Source organism: Leptodactylus fuscus, chromosome 2 (assembly GCF_031893055.1).
Source record: "Leptodactylus fuscus isolate aLepFus1 chromosome 2, aLepFus1.hap2, whole genome shotgun sequence".
NCBI classification, from domain to species: Eukaryota; Metazoa; Chordata; class Amphibia; order Anura; family Leptodactylidae; genus Leptodactylus; species Leptodactylus fuscus.
This window is the reverse complement of record NC_134266.1, coordinates 219,427,163-219,449,634: the sequence shown is the minus strand read 5'-3', so window position 1 is coordinate 219,449,634 and position 22,472 is coordinate 219,427,163. Positions and strand designations below refer to the sequence as shown.

The window sequence follows — 22,472 nt, the reverse complement described above, 5'->3', positions numbered from 1 at the left end:
ATCTATTTTGTGGTCCCTGGAGGTTATATAAAGGGGTTGTCCAGGCAAAACTGGACAAAAAAAAGTCCAGTCCTCCCAGTCTGTTGAAGTCCCCACCGCACGTGACCGCTGAGGACACTCATCGGCTTCATTGGAAGGGATCCGGGTATGTCACAGACGGCAAGCAGTTTCACTTTGAGACTACAGTACAACTGCAGTGTCTACAGGGGTTTCTAAGATAGTCTGAGACACACTCTGTCTATTGTCATTGGTTCAGGCTGCTGCTCTCGCCCTCCTTTGAATGGCCTCTGTATATAACCACCAGCCTACCGCAGGCTTACCAGGATGTCAGTGCAGGCACAGCTCATTTCTATCAAAAGGACGAGGGATTATAAAGTACAAATTAGTAAACCACATACAGTGAGACAAATTAGCCTGAAGAGTCGCCTTAAACCATAGTGATTCAGTATTAACTATTTATGAACTGTACAAACTAAAACTACAATATGGCCTTTTAGTTAGACCGCTGATTTGTTGTTTTTTGTTCTATGTGGGTTTTGGGCATAATCTTTATGCCAAGATGTCACTCAGCCTAATCTATTTACACGAAGAAAGACATGAGCTCATAGTGAGACATGTATGTTTGTAGGTGCTAAAGATTGTCTGGGCAGTGGATTTCTGTCCTAGGGTCATTAATGTTTTCCTCTTCCATCTATCTATTAGGATGGCTTCCACCCAGGAGAGTCGGAGCACAGACTGCCCTTTGTCATGTAGAGTCCCATTGCTTCAGTTGTGCGTTTGGCTACTGTGCAGAGAAATTAATTAGATGGTAAACCACATCCTACACTGCGTGAGGAACACAAAGATGAAGGGTTTAATCTCTCCTGCTGCTTTCTGCCAGTGCTTAGGAGGCCTGGAAAGTAGACAAGGTCTGCTCTGTTTTCCTGTCACCTCCATTGGAGGACAAACAGGGACACTGTACAGAGACCCATTCCTTATCTTTTGACCCAGGAATGCCACCAAGCCCTAAAAGAGACAGCATTCAATATGAAGAATGTACCTCAGGGCTTAATGACTTTGCCTTAAGTGAACAATATATAACACTATATATATACCCCACTGTGCCAGTTGGTCACTGTTAGTATTATATCTACCTGTATATTTTGTTTATTGTGTGTAACCCCCAAATGTAAAGCACCATGGAAATAATGGTGCTATATAAATAAACAATAATAATAATAATATATATATATATATATATATATATATATATATATATATATATATATCCCACTGCTGAGCAACATACTCATCCAAGCTTCTGGACCCCAATGCAAAATATACTTACCATATGCTATGTATAATACTGCTGGCTACCTGTGTTGTACATTTGGACCCCTTGAGGCTCTAGGGCCTGGTAGTGATTGCTTCCTCTACATCATCTGTAGCTCCTCCCCTGCATTCCTTTTATGACTGTAAACTGATTATCTTTTTCCATATATGCAAATCATCTTGCAAGTGTAACGGAAGCTGACCTGATTTGCCAGAATTTCCTACAGACAGCCAAAAGTTCTCTGGCTCACCTTTGGAGCACTTTTCCCTCTACATGATTCATTCGCACACCACACGGAAACCACATGAACCCCATTATAGTCTATGGGGTCCATGTGGCTTCTTAGCTAACCGCTTTTTAATGTGTCCGGTATCCGGTGTCCGGACTACCTGAACAGAATACCGAACGCAGATGTGAACCAGGCCGAAGTCCGCAGCAGAGATATTCCTGGTGGCAGAAAGATTTCCTACTCCCATTCCCTTCAATGGCTAATTCAGGCAGAATTTAGTCAAAGATCAAGCAGGATGTTTTTTTTTCTGCTAGTAGATTTTTTTCAGAACTTTTGCGGCACATTCCAACCCATAAATTCTCCCATGTAAACCTGCCTTTATACGCCATAAAATGGGTGCTTTATAATACTAGTGACTTGTAAACTTTCATATTAGAACCTTTCTATTATTCAAAAACCACTTAGCTTAAACTCCACATGTCAACATTCAATTTTGGAGTGATCAACTGATCCCCCTGAGTACTTCTCCCAAGACCCCCAGCAATATCAGCCAGCACTGTTAGTACTTGCAGCACTTGGGTCCTGGGTTCAAATCCAGCCAAAGATAACATTGGTATTGAGTTTGTATCTTCTCCCAATATTCCCCTCCAATACTCCTAAAGACATACAGGTCAGCTTAGCTTGTGAGTCCTATTGGAATAGTGTTGACAATATCTATAAAGCGCTGCAAAATATATTGGTGCCATATAAGTTAGAAACACATATGCATTTTCCTAGCAAGGTAAATGTAACCTTACACGGAATACATGGAAATGAATAGTTGTCTATGCAATAATAGGTAACAAAGTAAGGTCCTAGGACAAGGTCTCTATGACATTAATATAGTGTATTAAGGCATATGCACAGAATTTGTTCCATCAGGGCGCCATTATTAATAGGCGTATGCTGTCTCATCTTATAATTACCCTGTAAATAAATGCCATTATATGGTTATGTGAGCACACACATCAGAGTCTCTTGTAATGATTATTTACAATGAGTCATTGCATTGCTTATATAGTCATTTATAAGATCTGGAAGCTGTTGTGCAGAAATGGTACTTGGTTTATTGTAATGTTCACATTTTTTGTATATATTTTTTTTATTTAATTTTAGAACTGGCACACATTCAGTTGTAGTTTAGGGTCAGTCCCATGGAGGTTGTGACCCAGCATTCCAGAAAGGGGACTTTTCCTAGTCATACAGCAGTATGGTGTTATGGGATGTATCATTGTTCAGCTCTTTAAGTGAATCATCAGTGAGTAAAGCCACCTTATTTCTTATTTAGTGTTGTACAACATAGGGATTGTGGGGGGGGGGATACCACCTCCATTATTGCTTCTACACCACTTGTATGCTATTTTAGGGGCTGTTAATGATATAGTGAACATATCTTTTTGTGGCAAAGTGCAGTCTTGCTGCCTAGAAATTCTTCTATTAGTCTGCATGTAGATGAGCTCTCAGTGCATCTGGGGAATGGCTGCATCTGGTTATCTGTGCCGCCTGCTAACATAAAGGTTGACCATTTTTGATATTTGTTGACCACAGGTGAACATAGGTGCTTCGGGAGGTGCAGCCACACTCTGGATGCACCAAACACCTTATTTACATATGGAATAAACATTATTTTCTTGGCAGAAAGATTGAACTTTTAGACATGAGAAAGATGTTCACTTTGTCGCTAACCACCCCTATAAGTGACTTAGAAGAGATTTTGGTGGTGGTGGTGGTTGACTCCCTTTAAGAATTTTTTGTAACAATATCGTCTGCAAATGAGAACTTAACATTTCTGTCACTTTTACTTTTTATATTAGTGGGAGGTCATGGTGCCATAAGTGCTGTCTCTTATCTATGAGAGATTTGTAGCTTCTCTGTTGCATACACCTCAGTATAAACCAGTCTCATGTCCATTTTTTTCTTATGACCCAGGCTCTCTGGTCATTCGTGGTAAAGTATCTAATGGTCACGTAAAGGTTTGTCAGGTCAGAACCCACCTATCTCATATCTGTAGCATGACCATAGAGTGCTGACTGATACACCTCCTAAACCACTTACTATTCTGGCACATTGGGCAGTGAGTTCATTATAATAACACCAAATACTTTTATATCTTTGGCATGGGTATTTATTGCCTGAAACTTTTTATGAATACTTTGGAGCTTAATTCTAGAGGGACCTAAAAATATTCAGCGTATCTACAGTATCTAGCAGAATGGTGGCTTTTAATTGAATTTGACTTCTACAAAAGGCTTTTTGTTAACTGTAGTAAGTATGTGATTATGTAATAGTGATATAGATGATGCTATATGTGACTTTGATGGCAGGCAACATGTCCACAGAGCATGGATGCTTCTAACATGGTAAGAACTGCATGTGTGTTCCCTACATATTAAAGCATGATACAAGAGCTACATTCAACAAAACTTGTGAATATTAAGTATTTTAGAGATTTAAGAAATACGTTACTGTCTGAATCCAAATCTCCCTCCTTCACAGACCCTGCCCTTAGAGTCCCCCATTAAATTCCTGCCCGAGGCACAATGAGATGCTGTGTCCAGCTGCAGAGAAGGACACATTGTGTCCTGCACAGAGAGAAGCCATTCTCTCCAGGACAGGCAGAGGCGGGGGCAGCATTGCTTGGACGATTGTCAGTGTTCTTGGGTTTGTTTGGATCCTTTCTAATGTTTGACCTTTCCCAGTTCTACGTCTGGAGGGGAAAATCGCCCCTATCTGTCACTGAGCTCCTCTCAAATTTTCAATATTAACAACAGTAAAGGAAAAGCGAAGAGTAAATGGAGGCCAAATAAAGGGGGGGAGGGGTTCTCCATAATTAGACTGTGCTCCTGTATTGTTCAGGGTTGTAAAAAATATTTGGGGGTAAAATGGCATATTTGTTTTACTCCATAGACCTACAGCTGAAAAATTTACTATGCACAGCTGTGAAAACACGATGTCCACAATATACTGGACCCTTGTGTATGAGTGTCATAGCGGTACACTTGTCCTCCCTTCCATTTATTCCCAGCTCAGATAGTTGGTTAACATCTAGGTAGTGTGTAGTGAAACAAATCCCTGGTCTGCTTTGTACACCTAAGGTGGCACTACTCTTTAAGGTGTAAATTCCTTAAAGTGAGTCTACTACCTTCTCCAAGCATATTCATCTATCACCACCATACTATAGAACACATTACATCAATAAACAACAAAACTTTATTATGTCTTTTATAGAGCTTGAGAAAACTACTGTGAAGTCTGCAAATTAGGTGCACTGGGGGCGGGTCTTCAGTTCCCTAGAGCACTGCTCTTACCAGGCCGACCCCTACCACTTCCTGACTGCACCACCCCATGCAGTGATCATCCCATTGCTCGTAGAAAGTGGACAGAAGCGTTAGACTTATAGTTGTGTCAAATTGATCAAATATCTTCCAACAAAGACTCCCACAATGTCTGTTTTGTTCGGAATAAAACACTTTTCACCTTCCTCATCTGTTTTGATCTTGATGATAAAACAATACCTCTACATACTTGTAAAGGCGCTATGTCAATGACCTGCCTGTATTTTTCAGATGTTTATTGCTTTCTTAGGGACTGTAGTTTTTTACCTTGTTTTTACTGTGTAGCTGACATTTATTATCCGAACTGTAATCTCTCCTGCACACTCCAAAGAGCACATCTATAAACCGCCTATAAATTTCAGATTATCTTCAAAGTTAAAATGTAACTATGGTGTGTTATATTATATTCTATTTTATCTCCCAATATTCCCAGACATATTTCGAAATAGTCCAATGTGGCGATGTTTGTTCCTTCTTGGAGTCATTTTATTATTTTCTAGCTATGCAAACATATTGAAGAAGGCTATCCTGACATTCTTCATAGTGTACGAACAATAACGGCAGATGATCTTTAGTTTACTTCGGAGTACGTACGATTATTCATGGAAGGTCGATATCAACACAATAATATGTCCACCACTGAATCTGTAGATTGGGGACTTGTCCAAGTACTGTTTGCCCCATCTTCTCTTCTTCATGTGTAATATTGACCTGTGTAGGACTCCAGTGTATACAGTGGTCCTTCTCTAGTACAATATATGGGAAGGGTGATCCAGTGTATACAGTGGTCCTTCTCTAGTACAATATATGGGAAGGGTGATCCAGTGTATACAGTGGTCCTTCTCTAGTACAATATATGGGAAGGATGATCCAGTGTATACAGTGGTCCTTCTCTAGTACAATATATGGGAAGGGTGATCCAGTGTATACAGTGGTCCTTCTCTAGTACAATATATGGGAAGGATGATCCAGTGTATACAGTGGTCCTTCTCTAGTACAATATATGGGAAGGGTGATCCAGTGTATACAGTGGTCCTTCTCTAGTACAATATATGGGAAGGGTGCCATGGTGAACTAACATTGGGCCTTCCTATCATGAGATGGATTTGTCAGAAAGTGTAATATTGACCTGTGTAGGACTCCAGTGTATACAGTGGTCCTTCTCTAGTAGGAAGGGTGATCCAGTGTATACAGTGGTCCTTCTCTAGTACAATATATGGGAAGGGTGATCCAGTGTATACAGTGGTCCTTCTCTAGTACAATATATGGGAAGGGTGATCCAGTGTATACAGTGGTCCTTCTCTAGTACAATATATGGGAAGGGTGCCATGGTGAACTAACATTGGGCCTTCCTATCATGAGATGGATTTGTCAGAAAGTGTAATATTGACCTGTGTAGGACTCCAGTGTATACAGTGGTCCTTCTCTAGTAGGAAGGGTGGTCCAGTGTATACAGTGGTCCTTCTCTAGTACAATATATGGGAAGGGTGATCCAGTGTATACAGTGGTCCTTCTCTAGTACAATATATGGGAAGGGTGATCCAGTGTATACAGTGGTCCTTCTCTAGTACAATATATGGGAAGGGTGATCCAGTGTATACAGTGGTCCTTCTCTAGTACAATATATGGGAAGGGTGATCCAGTGTATACAGTGGTCCTTCTCTAGTACAATATATGGGAAGGGTGGTCCAGTGTATACAGTGGTCCTTCTCTAGTACAATACATGGGATTGGTGCTGTGGTGACCTAACGGTGGGCCTTCCTATCATGGGATGGATTTGTCAGAAAGTGTAATTTTGTTGTGGGACCCCTGAATTTTAAGGCTCAGATTAATAGTTTTATTGTATGTCTTTTTCTTGCAGTCTGCACTGGCACAATGAATGGACTCAGTGTAACTGGCGAGGCCGAGTACCAGCATCATACCTTAAAGAACACGTATAACAACTGCCATATAGTGATGGGAAATCTTGAGATTGTGCTTGTTGAGAACAACAAAGATTTATCCTTCCTAAAGGTAATGTACACCACAGAGTTCATCGTGGGAGACTGAAATAAATATGGCAATGTTTTCTTTCTAAATTGTTCTTATGCAGTGTGCAGCAGATGGAAATCAGCGGGCATACTGAAATAATACATATCTGGTAATATTCACTGCGCACCTGTATTACAGATGTCATCTTCACATTAGTAAATGGTTTGAAAGTGCGTTCAGCGCTTCTGTCATTGGAATGTGACTCCAGCCTATCCTGTTTAACCGGCCTTTTCGCCTGAATATTGCACAACTGGTTTCCCCTCCCTATTCCGCCTACAGAGTTTAGGAGGCAAAGTACTGCCGTCATTGGGAGAGGCTTCCTGCTGCTTCAAGTGAACATGGCCAACCTTGTCTTACATTGCATTCCAGGGGTTTAGCAGCTGTTCACCTACTAATAATGTAATATATTCATTTGCATTTCTTATGTGCAGCATTAATATAAGATAAAGGCTATCATCATTGAGTACTATTTTGTAGAGTTAAAGGGGTATTCTGCCTGGACCTACGGGAAGTGCCATATTTCTGTCAGCAGCAAAGGGCATCTGCCATAAGAGCTTTATTTTACTTGAGACCGAGGCCCCACGTCGTGTAAATGCTGCAAAAACCATGACGTTTTACAGTACTTGCAAAGTGGATGGGATTCTGGTTAATCTGGCTGCTGCTATTTACGTACCTGTGATTTACTTATACCTATAGAAAAACTGGCATTTTACGTATAGGTGTAGTATAATAAAAGCAGAAAGCAGAAGAAAACTCTGTGGACTTCCTGTGAAAATCGCTGCGGGAGAAACGCAATGCGTTTCCACCATAGGTTTTCCTGTAGCGGCACGCTATATGGGGCCTTAGTCTTAGGGTGGGACCCCACATTGCAGAAATGCAGCCCTTTTTGCTGCAGATTTTGTGGCGGGTTTTTGAGCCAAGGTCAGTAGTGGATTGAACAGAAGGTAGAAGTATAAGTACTTCCTATATAGTTCCCATTTCTAATGTAGCCATTCTTGGCTTTGGCTCAAATAACCACAGGTAAATCTGCAACAGAAAAAGCTGTTTCCTCAACCTTAAAGGGGTTGTCCAGGCAAAAATGTACAACCCATTTAAGTTTTAAATCAGTCAGGCAGTGAAAAAGATTTTAAAAAACCCAAAACATACCTTTCTACGGTGCTCTGGTGCCTTCTTGCCCAGTCTTCTCAGTCCCATTCTGACGTGTGGCGGATGTTGCAGCCACATGTGACGACTGAGGTCAATAAGCGGCCTTAGCAAAGGGCATGCAATGTCATCACTACCTGTGACACCATGGGTCCCTTCCTGAGGCCACTGATTGGAGTCAGTGGTCACGTGACCACTGAGGCCATTCAGTGGCTGCAGCGGAACTCAGGAAGAAACCGCCCAAGCAGAAGGACTGAAACACGCTGGAAGGACACCAGGGACAAGTAAGTATGTTTTGGGGGTGGACTTTCAGCCCTGGGAGATCTGCTCTTGCCACTCAGACCCCTACCATCTCTTGTCGGTGCCAACCTGTGTTGTAGAAGTTGATCCTCCTACTGCCAATCCTACTTGTGCAACAAGTGCTCACAGGGAAGAAGGCCTGAACCCAGTATAATAACTGCCTCAATTGCATAAGTTGTTTTTCTCCAAATCTGCACAAGTGACATATATAACAAAGGTATGTTTGTTTATCACTGCAGTGTGCTCTGTAACACAGCAGTGGCAATTGAATATTCTTGGAGGTGGTAGACCCCCTTTAACTTTAACTGCACATACACTGTGGAGCAGATTATTTTGCCTTGGACATGTTTTTTGGCAATCAAGGCATGAAAAGTCACAATTTTTTTTGTTGCACTTAAATATTGTGACTTTTTCTGCCTGTTCTTCCCTTTTCAAAAAAAATGGACAGAACAGGATGGGAATCTTGGCTTGTGGGGATGCCTTAGCCCATTAAATTCTTATAACTCATGTAAAAAAAAACTGGTATAAATGTTTAAGGGTGATGAAAAATCACAGCAAAAACAGCAAAATTTCTGCAAAAGAAAACAATAAAAACACAAGTGCGGGATGGTTTTTTTTTTTTTGCATTGTGTCTTATGTTGAGATTTTACTGTCCTATTGCTGGATCTTTTTTCTGCAGTGGTTTCTGCTGCACTTCTACAATATGTGGCCTAGGTCTTATACAGGTTAGGCTACTTGACCTAATTGTAAAAACTAAACTAATTAAATGGGTTGTCTGAATAAGCAGACAGATAAAACAATAAAACAAATATCTTACACAGTTAAGTATTTTAAGGTATACCGTAATTGTCATTTTACTTGTTTTTTTGTTTTTTTTTGTTATTTTGTAGGAAATGGTTTGATGGACATTTTTGTAATTTACTTTATTAGTATATGGTAGTTTCACTAGACAGATAAGAGGTTATAAACTTCTCCCCAACAATGCTCCATCCCATATTCACCCTGCACCACCGGAATATACAGATATAGCAGTTGCCATGTGGTGGGCGATCACTTTAAATAGCTGTATCTCTAGTTTTATAACGCCTAGAAAAGTATTTCTGGTGTCGTTTAAAAGTTGAGACCCCAGCTATAACAGAAACATAGAAATCTCTGTCCGAAATATGATTTTTTTGATATGCTAAAATATTGGTATCATAAGTTATGAAAGCTGAGACTCACAGCTGTCAAATGACACCAGAAGGTGGTGTAAAAGCAGTAAAATAAAGTACAATCGGTTAATAAATTATATTGTTCAGAAAACACCTCCCTGCACAATAGTGAAAAAAAGATAAGATAAGATAATCCTTTAATAGTCCCACAGTGGGGAAATTTCAGCATGTTACAGCAGCATAGTAATACAGATACAGGATAATACACAGTAATATATTACAAAGTGAAATGACACGAGGCTTAGTTCCCACCTTGTGGAAAATCAGCTTTTTTTGTTGCAGATTTTGCTGCGGTTTTTTGAGCCAAAGTCAGCAGTGAATGGAGCAGAAGGTTTATATATTTCCCATTACTTTTGTAGCCATTCTTGACTTTGGCAAAAAAAACACTGTGTTTTACATTACCTGCCAAGTGGATGGGATTCTGGCTAATCCCATCCACACATCGCGGGAAAAAATCCATAGCGGAAAAATTGCATTTTTTAAAATTGCAGCATGTGAATTATACATGAGGAAACGCCGGCATTTTCTATATAGGTATAACAGTGGCAGAAACTTTCTATGAAAACATTGCATGAAAAATGCACATTTTTTTCCGCAGCATTTTATTTATATATATTTTTTTGCTACGTGGGCCTTAAACTTAGTCACACTTTATAACTAAAGATATTAGTTTTCTGTTTTAGTTGTCTGCTTCTTCATACAGCCCATTGTAATGTATCTGTACTGTAAAAGTGCTGCGAGTTGCCAAGGAAGAGGGACTGATCAATAGCCTGTGCCAGAGTGTCTTCACATAGGCTTCTTTCAGTTAGGAAGAGATAACATCAAAGACAACCTGTTTTGGTTCTCTTGCCAGGGGTATGGTTCTCATCACCCCTGAAAAGGCATTTCGCCTGCAGGGTTTAGTTCTGATGAACTACATGGTATTACAACTCGACCCTTACCCGTGATGGACTTTATAATGCCTGTCATTGTATACACCTGTCTATATAGCTGAGGAGAACCACCATCTAGAGAAATGCACTGTAATATGGCATTATTTGTGGAGAAATATGTGGTTTATAGGAAAAACAAGGAACAGGGAAATGGGAATAAAATAACGCATTTCTGTGGTTCTTCAGACAATACTTATCTTCACAGATTGTCAAGGCTCCTGAACCTTTATGCTATAGAACATGGTTCCTGAAACAGAGTCCAGCATTTTCCTTTATATTTCATCCTTTTTTATTAAATCTATAGGGAAAATCCTTGTAATTCTGCAGCTAAAATTAACATGTTGCATTTTTCAACACAGCTTTTGTTTTCCCACAGTGTATGGATGACATTAACCAAAATCTCATTCACTTTGCCCGTGTAGTAAAATACAGCGTTTTTTCCCCTCTCTTTCAGCAACGTAGGCCTTAGCCTTAGCTTATTTTAGATTATTACTTTACACCAGTAAAAGTGGTGCATATTAGGACTACTGCATACGAGCACATTTAGCACTGCAAACATGGTCCGCGCGAGGGCTTTATTTTCTGGACTGAACATGGCCGTGTGGGATATGATACAGAAAGCTCATGAACAGCCTGATCATTACTGTATTAGATTGTCATAAAGCTGCCAGGCTAATACAGTAGTGATCGAGATGTTGTGGAGCTGAATGTGGTCATGTGTAGGAAGCCTTACAACTAGATAAAACCACACAACCACAGTTCCTAGCTAGGTGTAAGAATCAGTAGTGTTTGGGTCAAATAAGTGATACATTTTATAAGTGATAATTTTCTCTCAACCATTTTGTACCAATAAGAAGGTGAAGCTCACGTAAGAATTCTAGCACAAATGCATTAGTAAATATGAGCCATTGTCTTTTGTGTAGTTGACTATTTCAGTAATAATAGATTTAGATATGAAGTTTGGAAGTAACATGTATTTCTCTGCTTTACTTTCAGTCTATACGTGAAGTGACTGGATACGTGCTTATTGCCTTGAATATTTTTACCTATTTGCCATTAGACAACTTGCGTGTCATTCGAGGGCAGAGTCTTTATGAAGACAAGTATTCACTTTACATGATACTTAATAACCAGGTTAATGGTACCCGTGGTATCCAGAAGCTCAGCTTCTACCATCTTACAGGTAAGAAGAAATGAGCTTGTACACACTGGGTTGGTTGTAACATGAATAAACTGAAATCAAAAAGGGTACCCCTTTGTCAAAGTGATAACACTAAAACATGACTTTTATTCCTTTCTATTAAAATTTTTATTCCTTTCGTGTCCCCACCATAAAAACCAAGCAATAGGACTCTATAAATACAACTAGACCTATTATAATGTTTGTAACTGATGTAGTGGGTGGAGAGCCCCTAATACACAGCTGGGTTGACACCCCACATAAATAACTGCATAGGCCAATTTCAGCTGGAGAGGGCTACAACCTCCATTCCCCCACCTTTGATATTTCACACACTATAGATAGTATAACTAGGTGAGTCCATGGGTAGATACAATAAAATGCCAATGTGAATAGACTGCTGCCTTAGTGAAACTGATTAGGAAGCCAAACCCAAAAGTGACACCTGTGGGTCGGTTCTACACAGGTCCTTTTATATTCACCAGGGCTGATAAATTCAGTCCGCAGCAACTAAACGGCATATAAACCCGTGATAAACTCATTCCTATGTAAGAGTACCCTATGGATACCCATACCCCTATACTATGGTCTCTCAACGCGTTTCGCCATTAGCTCATCAGGAGATTGATAAGTATAGTTTTGAAATATCCAAAAATAAAAAAGGATTGCAGTAAGAACTGCAGTTCTTGCGGCCAAGATGGTAGGTCGCAGTACTAGTGAGTCGGACTCCAAAGTACTTCATGATCTACTTTCCTGTCCACATGATTAGTGCGGACACCACACGGACCCCATTATAGTCTATGGGGTCGGTGTGCTATCCAACCCTGAGTACAGCACTTGGCTATCTCCAATAGTCTCAATGAATGATAAATGAATAGGCGGTACATGTATGACCAGACACTTTATTCATTTGAGACTACGAGGGACACCCCCTCCTTCCCCTCTTTCTCAAGATTCTTGAAGGTTGGTAACTTGAAATAACCTTTAAATTTACATTGTAATGAATGCCAAATGCAGAACATGGACAAGAGTGAGGCAGGGAGATAAAGCAGACACTTTCTTCCCTTGGGCAAGCGTTTTAATGTTTGTTATATATAATTTGATGCAATTCTCACTACATAGCGCACGCCATCAAAGACTTTTACATTTCATCACTTCCCAACCTTATGCCTATTCCAGATAGATTGTAAAGTCATTTTGCGCGCTGTCTCCATATACACTGTTTTTTGTTATTCCACCTCAAAAAATGCTACAAGGATCTGTAAGCTTTTTCATGAATTCAGTATGTATTGGTGAAAAAGAAATCCCTAACCTATGCAGTACAATACATTTCTACCAATCTCCATCCCAAACTAGAGTTGGATTTAAGCGCTCCTCTTCAGACTGGAGTTGCATTGAGCGCTTTTCCTTCCATCTATCACTCCCTGTCAATTAGAGCTTGAGAAAATTAAAAGAATTACTTTAACCATTGTGATTTTTTTTTTTTTTTTTTTTTTGGGGGGAGGGGGGTAGAAAAAACCCCAATAGTTCTAAAAATAAGCTACTTTCCCAGAACACAGACTCATTGAGAGGACACGCTGATTTGCCCAGTGGGTAGAGCCTCCTACAATAACCTCTGTCATTGGCAATCAAGTTCTACAGCTAGCCTTCCTTGTGCCCGCTCTAATCAGACAAGTGGCACAGCCCCTATTGACCTCTCTACATACTGCTTACTCCTTCCCAGCTGAGATACTCCCTTATGGACTTTAGACCTTTGTTATGGTAGTCACTGCTTTACTACTAGTGGAGCGCTGCCAAAACTATTGTGTTTTCTTCTCTATCAGACAAACAGATAAAATAAGAACGTGTCTCTATCGTTGGATAAGCGCACTGGTTATACAGGTTTGAAACTTTAGCAAACAAAACCTGTTCACAAAAGAGCATACATTTTTCCCATATGAACAGAACACATTAAAATGTCAACACTTCTGTGTACAGGATCCTGGATACTGACAATCTTAAAGTACACCTGTCCTCTGCACGCTCTGCAGTCTACCATTTTATACTGAGTGTTTGTATAGCTCACAAAATGGCAACCTTCACATTGTTTTAATTGCAATCTTTATTTCTTGTTGTACTTGTTTTCAGAGATTCTAGCTGGAGGTGTCCATATAACTAAGAATGAGCAGCTGTGTTATACTGACACCATCGACTGGAAAGACATCATTCGGGATTCAAAGGCTCAAGTTGAAATTAGTGAAAATGCGGTGAATTGTAAGTTCTGCTCAATTCCATTATTTACATATCACATGTAGATAGATGGGCATATTATATAAATCTCACTGCCTTTACGTTTCCTCCATCATTCATTGTTATCTGCCTTTACTTTTGCATATAAGCTCCATTTCATAAAAAGTGGCAAGTGCGGCACAGAAGGTAAACCATGGCAAGAAGGGGATGTGTGCCAAAGATGTGTCCCATTTACACCCATCTACGTCACGGGTTAATAAATGTCATCTATTAGGCCGGGGCCCCATGGGACGCTGTGAAACCACAGTGTTTTACAGTATGGGCAAAGTGGCGAATCCCATGCCCACTTTGCGGTAAAAACCGCTGTGCGGACACAATGTGTTTTCCAAAACAGGCGCAGTTTTGGAAATCGCAGCATGTCAATTATATCTACGGAAACACCAGTGGCTTCCCATAGATATAATAGTAACAGAAAGTCTGCAGAGGAAAACGCACCTGCGTTTTTTCCCCACAGCGCTTTTTTGCAGTGGTACATCCCGTGGGGCCCTAGCCTTACTCTAAAGTGCAGAGGAGTAAAATGTGGCAAAAATTATTTAAAAAAAAGCTCATGCCCTGTTATAAATGTGGCGCATATTTTTGGCAGTCCATACACCCAAAAAAAGCAAAAATCACTTTCTGGCAGTTTCCACTAAATGGTCAAAATGTTACAATATCTGGAAGATAAAAAAAAGTTGTGGCCCAGATTTTCAACCAGATTTTTTTACACTAAACTGGTGGATTGGTAAATCCTCCCTCATGTGCAGAGGATAGTGAAGATAAAACCAATGAAAAATGATCTTCAATACATAAATATCTTTGTCTAAAAAAATGGGCTTTGTCAGGTAGTGAGACAGTAGTACTGTTATCTTATAGAGATCAGAGCGTCTTTTGCTCATGACAAAGGTCCATGGTGGTTGTTAAAAGATGAAGGCAGCTTCGTAGTAAACTAGGCACATAAAAAAACCACATGGCATTGTGTAGATTTTTAGATACATTGTTACAATCAGGGCAGTTTTGTAAAGAAATGGAAAATGTAGAATAAAAATACTGAAATTAAAAAGTATTTAAATATTAAAAAATGTAAATAAACTAAATATGATAATACGTTTGTAGGAATAATGTATTCATATATGGAAGGGAGTTGTTGTTTTTTGGCAATAAAGTGTGATTTCTGTAGAAAGCAACGGAGGGCAGTACATTCAGCCGTTGGAATATAAATGGAAACGGCGCAGACTAGTTTACACACAACACTGAACCTGTTACTATGTATCCCTGAAGTATTTGCATCCAGTACTCTTTAGAACTTGGCAGGCTCACTTGGGCCAAGTCCAGAAGTCTTATCGATAAGATTACAACTGACCGGGTAAAGATTTCACTTGAGAAACGTGCAAATCTTCATATGCAGGGCTAGGTGTCAAGGGAAATAACCTCCGCCCTTTGTTACTGATTTATATGAAAGGTGTATTTGGTTTCCATATTAGGAACCTGGGCAAATGTGTATGAAACTCTATGCGCTCTCATAGCTACACACCTCTGTTTACTTTCTGTATAACAGAGCTAAGCTTTGGAGGTACATTGCACAAGTGACTAAGAAATCACTGAAATCATATTTCACTAATATATGTCTGTTGATCACCAGTCTCCCCAGATCACCTATAGGCCTTCAGCACAATGAGGGTTGCTGTTTACATGGCGAATGAAAATCTTTGAAGTCCATTAGCTCTAAAAATCAAAATATCAAAACTAAAACAGAAAAATGACCAATGTGTAAAGTAAGGTTTCAAGGCAAGAGACAGCATCATTTCTAGGCACTAAATGGCAGCTTTGTAGAAGGAAACCCAGGCCCCATCTTGTTATGTAGAACGATAGCATAAGAAACCAGAACCCGTTTCGTCTATGTTCACATCTCTGTCGGGGTTCCCGTTCTTTTGCTCTGTTATAGAAACCTAAAAGCTTAAATGCTTACAGGGACAGATCCGTCATATGGATTTATCACAAATCTGTTATTGTGTTCATCATTTTCCTGGAAGAAAAAATTCTGATAGCAGTGAATTCAGTAAGTTATATGTAATGTACAAGTGTAGATGTCCTCCAGTGCGTAGGTGCAGTGTCCTCCAGTGCATAGGTGCAGTGTCCTCTAGTGAACAGGTACTGTGTCCATCAGTATGTAGGTGGAGTGCCTTCTATTGTGCAGGTGCAGTGTCATCCAGTGCGTAGGTGCAGTGTTATCCAGTGCGTAGGTGCAGTGTCATCCAGTGCATAGGTGCAGTGTCCTCTAGTGAACAGGTACTGTGTCCACCAGTATGTAGGTGGAGTGCCTTCTATTGTGCAGGTGCAGTGTCATCCAGTGCGTAGGTGCAGTGTCATCCAGTGCGTAGGTGCAGTGTCATCCAGTGCATAGGTGCAGTGTCCTCTAGTGAACAGGTACTGTGTCCACCAGTACGTAGGTGGAGTGCCTTCTATTGTGCAGGTGCAGTGTCATCCAGTGCGTAGGTGCAGTGTCATCCAGTGCATAGGTGCAGTGTCATCCAGTGCGTAGGTGCAGTGTCATCCAGTGCATAGGTGCAGTGTCCTCTAGTGAACAGGTACTGTGTCCACCAGTGTGCAGGTGCAGTCTCCTTGCAAATTTAGTGTTCTCCAGTGGATCAGTAAAATTTTCATTTGATCATAAATGGAAGCCCCCAGTAATACGTCTGTATGACTTAATAGTCCTATAAAGTGGTGTTATCTAAAGCCATTCTTAAGAAAACTAGAGTAAGAGCAAAAGTATTCATTACTGAAGTATGTTCATACAGAATGCTGTTATTACAAAGCACTGGCCTCATCCACAATGGTCTTCTCTAAGTGTTTAGGAAATCGGAAAGTGGTTGACAGTAAGAGACTATGGACAATGACAGGTATCAGCACTGGAACTATTGTCACAACTGTAACACTGTCATTTACTGCTTCCTCATAGAGAGCATGATGGACGGGTCCTGTCTTACCATCTTGTAATATCCGACAAAATCAGAAGTTAAAGGAGTTGTGTTTTTTCAGACAAAAATGGAGGAATAAAGCTATCCATGCATGTTAGATAAGTGTTGACTAAACAGCCATTCCTCCTAACCCCACTATATACATGCACACTTGATTTGGCAGAGGATGTATATGTTTTAATAGGAAAAGGAAATGCGTTGTGGTCAGAATCCTCTCTGGCAGCAGTGTTCCTCCAGTGTGGACAAAGAATCGGAAATGTTGACATCAAACATGACTAATTCTTTCTCTTGACATCTGCCACCAAAGTTGAGACACCCCATACGAACTAGATGGATAAGTTAGGCCAGTGGTCCCCAACCTTTTTTTGCACCAAGGGCCGATTTCAAGCAAGACGATTTTTCCATGGCTCATCAGGACGGGGCGGGGGAGACGCAGGGAAGGGGCTTTGATTGTATGGGGGTGGGATTATTGGTGGACGGGAAGGCTCTCTGCTGGGATGCTCTGCAGGGAAGGCACGAGCATCTAAGTGGAATCACTAGACACCGAGGCTGGATACTTTGCGCTAGGCCACATTGCTATGGTAACGTGTAAACTATTGAGAAGCATGGCGTCCTTAGCAGCTACAGGACGCTGCGCTACCCGATAGTTTACACATCACCATAGCAACGTGGCCTAGTGCAAACTATCCAGCAAAGACTGAGGCCAGCCTGACACCCTGCCCCAGGGGTTGGCGACCACTGGGTTAGGCCACACTTCATCTCATACAAAATAATAGAAATAATCAATGGTGCCCTTTTAGGCTGTATTTACTTTATAGTGGGGGGCCCCACTTAGGACCTTCTCTATGAGTCCAAGTCCTTGTATTATAATTCAAGGGTCAGCAACTTTTTTCACTCCAGTATGCTTCCAGCATGCCAACTTGCTCAGAACTGCTGAAAACTCCTATAGAAATGAATGGAGCATGTATGGAGTTATAGTTTCACAGCAGCCGTAAGCCTAATTCACACGGGGACGGAATAGCGTATATTGATCCTGATTTTGACGTGGGAAGCCGTGTCAAAATCGGGACCAAAATATGCTTGCCGCGACTCTCAGTCACGGCTTTCCGCTCCGGAGTAGGCCCAAAATGAATGGGCCCAGTCCGGAGGTTGCTGCCGCGAGGTGGACGCCGCAGCTCAATGAGCCACGGAATCCCCCTGAAGAAAGGGCAGCTCGCTTCTTTTTTCCATGAGCGGCAACATACCAACCATTGTTAGGGGGCGGATTATGACGTGGATTCCGCGCCATAATCCGCACCCTCTGTGCCCGTGTGAACGAGCCCTAAAAGGTTGCTGACCAGTGAACAGGGCCATGCATTCACATTGAAAACCTGCCCTAAAATTGTTCTGTGTGAATAAGGTCTTAAGGTGCACATACATTTCTCCTTACACAGACAGCCCAGTTAGTTCTCTCCTGACCTTTTGGAATAGTGAAATGAGATTGCATTCAGATTTCTTTCACTTTAATGTGAGAAGCCGAGCCTTTGTCTATCAGAGTACCAGTGCTGTGACTACCTTTCCTGGAATGCTCCAAATGGTTTCACAATCTTAAGTGTTTGCAGTGGATTACTACATATTGTTAGCTATACAGCCTATATAAGCATCTCATGCTATATACTGATAGCAATGTATGCTGCCTCATCTGTAGTTAACCCCATCCCTTCCCTTCTTAATGTCTGGCATCTTTATTTTTTTAAGTGTTCATGATAAGACACCACTGCTCGTTTCTGTACATTACGTGTAACTCCCCATATATGTCTGTGGTGACAGTGATAAGCTCGATTCAGGTGCCATACAGTTCAGCTCTACAAACCCTTTTAACAAATATTAGCTCATGCCATCTGGGTGCCAAGATAAATCCTGCTTTGGCAAAACTTCTGCCACCCTTATCCTGTTTCTAGAGGCCAGCCGTATTTCTGCTTAAATGTAAACACTTTACAAGATGCACCAGAGTCTTATATTTATTAATAAAACCCAGTAATAATCCTAAAAGTAATGTCGCGGGCACCAGCTGGTTAATGTGGTACTGCAGGGTCACCATTTCACGGTATTTGCATAGCTCTATGAGCTGCATAGCCTGGGAAATTTAGGGACATCCCGAAGTGAGTAGCATTTGGTGCTGTACATTACTCCAGGCCAGTTGATGTATCAGATGTTCCTCATAGCAGATATTAAAGAACTGGTATGTGCATTTCCTTGACTGGAGTGACCGTGACACACATTTCTAAATTTAAATGGGTATATTAGCATGTGACCTATTTCTCTGACTGTCCCATACATCTAAATGGGGTTTGTACAACATCATTCACATGCTGCAGATACATCCTATTCAGATTTATAGAATAGATTTTCATCTGCAGACTTTTTTTTCAATAAGTCTGTTGGGCAAATCGTGTCCGACACGGGGAAGACTTTAATAATATGTAATATTCACCTGTAGAATGTCTGTCTCTGTCATGTATTGGTGAACGCTTTATTTAAAATATCCTACAAAATTTTTAGGAAGTGCAATATTTTATATAACATAAATCTTACCAGAGTTTAGGTGATACATGAGATACTAAAAACAGAATAATGATTATCAAGAGAAATATTTTTAGAACAATCCATGTATGGGGAATGTTCAGATTATATCTTATGCGTACTAAAGCTAAAACTTTGCTGTTTGCTGCAGGTAAACCTTGTCATCCATCTTGTAATGGGAAGTGTTGGGGACCAGGAGAAGAAGACTGTCAGAAATGTAAGCATTCACTTGCGGATGATGGCAGTAATGTTTAATATTGCAAAAAAATTATAACAGATTCCTAAAAAGAATTAAACAGAATATTATTATTAATAGTATCATTATTAATATTATCAGTAGTAGTAGTAGTAGTAGTAGTAGTAGTAGTAGTAGTAGTGTAGTAGTACTAGTAGTACAATGGTCATAGCACTATAATTCCTAAGCTAGACTGTTGAAATGATAGGGCCTTCCAACTAGAAGTGTCCACATAATGGATAAGTCTCATCTATAGTTTTCCTATATAAAACTAACAGACGCACAGGTATTAAATATGGCATCAGTGATACTAGAGAATATTGTTAATTTTTGTCAAACATTACAAGATATATCTCTAAGAAATGTTTGTGTTCATACAGTGACAAAGAACATCTGTGCACAGCAGTGCAATGGACGTTGCTATGGACAGGCCCCCACTGAATGCTGCCATGATGAGTGCGCGGGGGGCTGCACCGGCTCCCTAAACACTCAATGCTTTGTGAGTAATGCTCAGTGAATCGTACTAGAAACTTCTTTTATATCCCAAGTTCAGTCATTTCCCATATTCATATCTGTCTCTCACATCCAGTCATGCCGGCACTTCAATGATAATGGAACCTGTGTCTCACGATGTTCTCAGCTGATTTACAACCCTCTGACCGGCCAGATGGAACATGGTCCTGATTCCAAATTCCAGTATGGAGGATCATGTGTGAAGAGCTGCCCCCGTATGTATAAGACGACACAAGTAATAATGTCTGATCCTTCCAATTGATTGTATATGGATAATCACAAAGAAGATATAAATATGTTCCTCATGAAAAAGTGACATAAAAAGTGATGTTTCCAACTGTACTTATTCCAAAGAAAGCCATTCAGACTCCCTAAACAATACTTACTCTTAAGTCAAGTGAATAGGGCTCATCTTCAGCGCCCTTCCACAATAGATAGAACCTTCTTAATGAATACTATTGTAATAAACTGTATATGTATATCTTCTCATATATCACACACTGTCCTCATGAAGGCCAACATGATGAGCTTATAAGGTCCATCTTTCTATAGTATTAGAAATAGTGTTTGCAATTTTTTTTGTTTGTAGAGAGAATTGTTTTACTGCTGTATCTGTATCCTGCACTAATGCTGTGTTTGTGTTATTTAGATAATTTTGTGATAGACCAGAACTCGTGTGTTCGTGCATGTCCTAGCAACAAGATGGAGGTGACAAAAAATGGAGTGAAGATGTGTGAGCCATGTTCGGGCCTTTGTCCCAAAGGTAACCTTTATCTTTGGGGATGTCACTCCTGATAACGGATTTAGAGGTCTAAACGTGCCCTTGTCTTAAGTTTCTGTTGCTGCATTAGGTATAAAATAAGTTGTAATACAGTACACACTGTATGTAAGTTACTGAAGATGGGTCAAGAGAAGATTCTCCTGACATCTGGTCAATGCACAGTGGCGTGAGCTGTCCCGATCGCAGCTTCATCTATGCCAGATGCTGTAGGACTCCTCTAAATTCATCTCTGATACATATATACATTGTGCACTGCATTATAACTTTTATTTTATAACTAATGCACCAATGGACACTTTTAACATGATTCAAACTGTATACCCCAGTAGTATCACAACACGCTGGTAGTTTAGTGCACAAAAAGCTATTCACAACTTTACTGTAATGAAAAAAATATGCAAATAATTCTCCTGCGAAAAGGCAGCATTTTATATCACCTGCAAAGGGGATGGGATTCTGGCTAATGCCATCCACACATTGCAGAGAAATATCTACAGCCGTAAAAATGTGATCTCAAAAGTGTCCGCATGTATGAAAATCGCAGCATGTCAATTACACCTACAGAAACGCTGGTGTTTTCCATATAGGTTTAATAGGGGCAGAAAATCTGCAGAGGAAAACTCTGCTGACTTTTTGTGAAAAATGCTGCAGAAAACAACCCAATGGGTTTCCACGTGCTCTTTTCCGCAGCATTTTTGTGCAGCGAGTGCGACCTTCGCCTAAAAAAGGAAGATGTCTCTTCTGCTTTACTTTACTGGAATATTAGACAAACAAGATTATACATTGCTATTGAATTGGTCTGCTTCACTTTTTCTGTTTCCTCTTTTCCTTTCCAGCATGTGAGGGAACTGGCGGTAAATACCAGACGGTAGACTCTAGTAACATTGATAGATTCATTAATTGCACCAAGATTTTGGGGAATCTGGACTTCCTTACCATTGGATTAGATGGGTAAGAGGAAAGCCTTTAGTATATTTACATTCAGCACTATATTAAGAATCCACATATAGGAAATGCACAGTTATATTGTATACTGTATTTTGGGAATCATTTAAACTGGTTAGTAGGATATGGTATTGTATGTCAGTATAACAAATACTCATCTATATCTGCATCTTATATTCTTTTATTTCTATGCATGCATTCACATTATTGGTCTGTGTTTGGACCAAATATGAATAGCAGTTAACATTTGATGAAGACTAAAAAATGACTGTGAAGAATGGATGAAACAATCGATTTTCATAGCTAATGGAGAGGGAGCATGACAAGGGTGTGCAAGAGGCAGGGGCGATTGGCTCGACAGATTTTTCGTCAAAGTTCACACATAGTAATGTGCCGCGTGATGTGCACGTATACGGCGTGTGAGACTTTGAGCGCTGTATACGCTCCCATTGATTTCAATGGGAGCCAGGATTGTATACGC

General features: G+C 40.4%; 1 protein-coding gene across 1 annotated transcript in view; it reads left to right on the top strand.

Annotated features, from left to right (window-relative positions):
* ERBB3 (erb-b2 receptor tyrosine kinase 3) overlaps nucleotides 1-22,472 on the top strand; it is a 65,920-nt gene that overhangs the window by 20,721 nt on the left and 22,727 nt on the right. Inside the window, exons 2-9 of the mRNA XM_075265585.1 lie at nucleotides 6,777-6,928; nucleotides 11,529-11,715; nucleotides 13,840-13,965; nucleotides 19,669-19,734; nucleotides 20,133-20,251; nucleotides 20,342-20,480; nucleotides 20,915-21,028; nucleotides 21,883-21,997. Coding sequence (XP_075121686.1) covers nucleotides 6,777-6,928; nucleotides 11,529-11,715; nucleotides 13,840-13,965; nucleotides 19,669-19,734; nucleotides 20,133-20,251; nucleotides 20,342-20,480; nucleotides 20,915-21,028; nucleotides 21,883-21,997 — 1,018 coding nt within the window. The remainder of the gene's footprint in view (nucleotides 1-6,776; nucleotides 6,929-11,528; nucleotides 11,716-13,839; nucleotides 13,966-19,668; nucleotides 19,735-20,132; nucleotides 20,252-20,341; nucleotides 20,481-20,914; nucleotides 21,029-21,882; nucleotides 21,998-22,472) is intronic.